This window comes from Octodon degus, unplaced genomic scaffold, assembly GCF_000260255.1.
Source record: "Octodon degus isolate 3935 unplaced genomic scaffold, OctDeg1.0 scaffold00227, whole genome shotgun sequence".
Lineage (NCBI taxonomy): Eukaryota > Metazoa > Chordata > Mammalia > Rodentia > Octodontidae > Octodon > Octodon degus.
The window spans coordinates 802,062-806,470 of NW_004524803.1; the positions used below are offsets into that span (position 1 = coordinate 802,062).

At 35.5% G+C, this 4,409-nt stretch overlaps 1 protein-coding gene across 1 annotated transcript; it reads left to right on the forward strand.

Moving 5' to 3' along the window:
* The first annotated feature begins 288 nt into the window (after window positions 1–288).
* Window positions 289–555, forward strand: LOC101592901 (40S ribosomal protein S27-like). The gene has a single exon (XM_004645435.2). It carries the CDS (start codon window positions 304–306, stop codon window positions 553–555), a length of 252 nt encoding a protein of 83 aa, XP_004645492.1. The 5' UTR covers window positions 289–303.
* The last annotated feature ends 3,854 nt before the right edge of the window (window positions 556–4,409 follow it).

Here is a 4,409-nt window from a genome sequence, read left to right on the forward strand (position 1 = left end):
TTAATCTCTATTTTTCCATGTTGATTATTTTAGGGTTAGGTCTTATTTTTAAGAAAAAAAGTAATTCCTATACAGGGTTATACTGCAAAGAAATTAAAAGGTAGTGGCATGTTTGATGCCCTTGTCCATGTTGTATATAATTGCAGAGAGACAGAGGCAGCAGACAGAAGTGGCTTTTAGGACACCGTAGAAAGATCTTAAAATGCTGGATCAAATGAATAAAATCCCCCAGTATAATGCATTTATATTTACATATAAAAAAGTAGTTGTGCTTTCCGGTGGTGATGACCTCCCCACAAGAACATGCCTCTTGCAAAAGATCTCCTTCATCCCTCTCCAGAGGAGGAGAAGAGGAAGCACAAGAAGAAGCGCCTGGTGCAGAGCCCCAATTCCTACTTCATGGACATGAAGTGCCCAGGATGCTATAAAACCACCACAGTCTTTAGCCATGCACAGGCAGTAGTTCTGTGTGTCAGCTGCTCCACTGTCCTGTGCCAGCCTACAGGAGGGAAAGCAAGGCTCACAGAAGGATGTTCCTTCAGGAGACAGCACTAACAGTACCCTCAATCAAGATGAGTGGGAAGCCATTGCAATGAACACATTCATTTTGGATTTTTTAAAAAAAGTAGTTGTGTATTTTTTTTTATTTTTTATTTTTTTTATTTATCCAGTTTTATTGATAAACAGATAGCAATGAGACAGTTTCAAATCAAATCGGAAGTACAGTTTCAACAAATAATACACTGCATATGTTCTTCTTAGTGGTTAATTGCTGTACAACATGCGGACTTGTGATCCTATTTACAAACACCATTAGAACAAATCATTCTATTCATTAAGACAATGCAACTATATATCTACCCCAACCACTTTGAATACACAGATACAGAATGGACATTCATCGGTGTACCCCATTTTTTCTAAGTTCCGTTATTGAATATTATAGATGTGTAAACTCAGCAAAATATTCTAAAAGAGTCCAGTAGCCCATAATAGCATTGGGTCTTCTGTTTAACTGGCAATGTCAGAAATTATTGACCTGAGTCCCCCACAGCTTAACTTAACAGCATGGCTTTATTTCTTATATTTCATCTTCATACTTTTCTACTGGATGGTTAAGACCAAGGTAAAGCAGGACCTATGCAACAAGAGTTGTAGCTTTTTGGTCTGAGAAGGTCAATGAAATGCCCTCAGGATTTGTCCTGAGATCCTGTACCTCAGATTGTAGAACCTTTATCAGTGCAGCCATGTGGATGAGTCACGGCCATTGCTTGGCCAATGTGTATTTTTAAGAATATATATATGTCAGATGATATATCATACTTATATATCACATATACATGAAAGGTTATACCTCACTAGAATAATGTCTCAATCTATGCTGTTATAAGAAAATGCTGGTTAGTTTATAAATGACAGAATTTATTTTTCATAGTTTCAGGGACTGGGAATATAAGATCAAGGTGCTTTTGATGAGACCTAGTCTGTCTTCTTCTAGAAAGGAGCCTCGTGGCTAAATTAATCACTTGAAGGACTAAACTACTAATTCTACTGCATTGGTTACCAAGTTTCACCACATTATTTCTGAAACTGTCATGTAAACCATAGCAAGTACTACTGGCTACTCACTGGTAAGGGAATTGAGAAATAAGTTAAAATATAGCACAGGCTTTTTAAAATGTTCCTTTCATTAATAATATTTGTCCTTCTTAAAAACAACAAAAAGTTGTACAGTGATAAAAGACAATACTGTTTATAATAGTGATTACCTGAAACAACAAAAATAGCCAAAAATACAGAAATAGATTCCTTACCTGTACTACAACCATACTATTAGATAGTACTGAGTCACTACAATCATGTGTTAAGAGAAAATTCAATGATCTGGGGAAATGCTTTTAGGTGACAGAATACAAACATAACACAAAACAAATGGTTCTTTTGGTCCAAGTAAGTACATCGATACACAAAAAATAATAATCAGTTTTTCATTTTGTGTGCTGCATTTTAATTTTCCAGGTTGTTAACAATGAGCTTTTATTCTTTTTAGTACCAGGATTATATACCTGCTTAGATTTATTCAGAAATACAACTTTCCCATGGTTCACTTTTCCTACAAAATTCTTTTCATTTCTTACTTAAAATGCTGTAACTGAATGTACAATCAGAGGAACCATCAGCTCACCTAATTCTCTATCACCAACTGCATAAATATTTATGTATTGTAAATAATATTTAATTGGTAAGCAAAGGCATTTTACCATTTAGGTTTTCTTTCACTTTTTAAGTTGTGGTTTATTAGCAGGTGGATATAGTACATAAAGTTTACACTCCTTGTGGGACTTTGGTCCAAGTACGTAACTCATCTTAACTTGCCCCATTCATCTCCTTTCCCTTCCCTCTTCTGCAATCCAAGTTTTCCAGTGCATCTATGACATGCGGAAAAGCTCACAGGCTTGAATAGGAGAGGCAGCACTGACTATTACACGCTTAATTGGAAGCTCCACAAATTGACACTCCAACTGTGGACTAAATCATTTCAACTGCTATCCATATCACCCATATTTTTATAGTATTGAACCAAGACCAGTAGCACTTATGTGCTGTAGTTTGAATAATGGCATCTATTTCAAAAACTTAATAAACAATGTAATAGTACTAAAAAGTGAGTCATTTAAGTGAGTAATGTGCTTCGTGCATCACTAAGAGACAAAATAAGAAGGGGTATTTATCAGCCCATTCACTTCACTCTTTTCGAAACACCTATACTTTCTTACAGAAAAGAATGCACATTTGAAGCCAGATATGGTGGCACACACCTATGAGTCCAGAACTCCAGGAGGCTGAGGCAGGAACACCAGATGTTCAAGCATAGTCTGGGCAATTTATCAAGACCCTCTCTCAAAATACAAAAAAAAAAATTAAAATGAAGGTCGGGCTGTAGCTTAGTGAAAATCTACAAGTTCAAGTCGCAGTATGGAGAAGGGAGTAATAAGGAAAGGAAGATGAAGAAGAAGAAAAAGGAGGAGAAAGGGGGTAAAAAGGGAAGAAGGGGGAAGACACATTTAGTGTACAGGGTAAGGATACATTACTTAAAAAGATAAAATAGCTTTACATTCTCAGATATTCCTGGATGACATATACTTGGAAAAATGTTGCAAACTGGTATTTTGAAATTTAAAAAATATAATACCCAGTGACAATTGGATTTATATTCCAATGATATAGTAATTTCAGTCTCTGACTACTCTATTCGCTGCAAATGCATGACAAAGTTAGATAAAGCATAAAAAAGGAAAACCTGAACCATCTCAATGATGTAGAAAAGTCTTCTGACAAAGTTCAACACTTCTTCAGGATAAAAACCCTACAGAGAATTGGAATAAATGGCCTATATCTCAACCTGATAAAAGCCATCTATGAGAAACCAATCCAACATCATACCAAACAGACAAAAACTGAAGGCCTTCACTTTAAAATCAGGAACAGACAAGGATGTCCACTGTCTCCACTCCTATTTAATACAATTCTGGAAACATTAGCCAGAGCAATGAGACAAGAGAGAGAAATAAAAGGAATAATGACTAGAAAAGAAGAAGTGAAATTATCATTATTTGCAGATGACAAGATACTCTACAAAGAGGACCTCAAAAACTCCACCAAGAATCATGTAGATTTAAACATCAAATTTAGCAATGTAGCAGGATACAAAGTCAATACCTAAAAACCAGTAGCATTTTTACACACGAAAAAATGAACACACTGAGAGAGAAATTAGGAAAACCATGCCTTTCACAATAACATCCCAAAAAATTCAAATACTTTGGAATCAATCTCACAAAGAACATAAAGGATTTATGCAGTGACAATTATGGTACTCTGAGAAAAAAAAAGAATAAAGAAGATTTGAGGAAATGGAAAAACATTGCATGCTTCTGGATAGGAAGAACCATCATTGTGAAAATGGACATACTCCCATAATTGTTGTACAAATTCAATGCAATCCCTACTAACATACCTTTAGTATACCACACAGTGACAGACAAAACTCTTCAAATTCATTTGGAACCAAAAAAGACCCAGAATATTAAAAGCAATCCTGGTAAACAAAGGAAAGGCAGAAGGTATCACAATCCCTGACCTGAAATTATACTACAAAGCTATTGTGATAAAATCAGCATTGTACTGGCATAGAGAGAGACTTGAAGATCGATGGAACAGATTAAAAGATGCAGACACAACTGCAAACATACTCAGCTACCTTATCTTTGATAAACAGTCCAAATATGCTGAAACATATAAACTCAATACCACAGCAATATATGTGCACCCATGTATATAGTAGCGTAATTTGTCATAGCTAAATCCTGGAAACAACCTGGATGTCCATCAACTGAACAATGGATAAA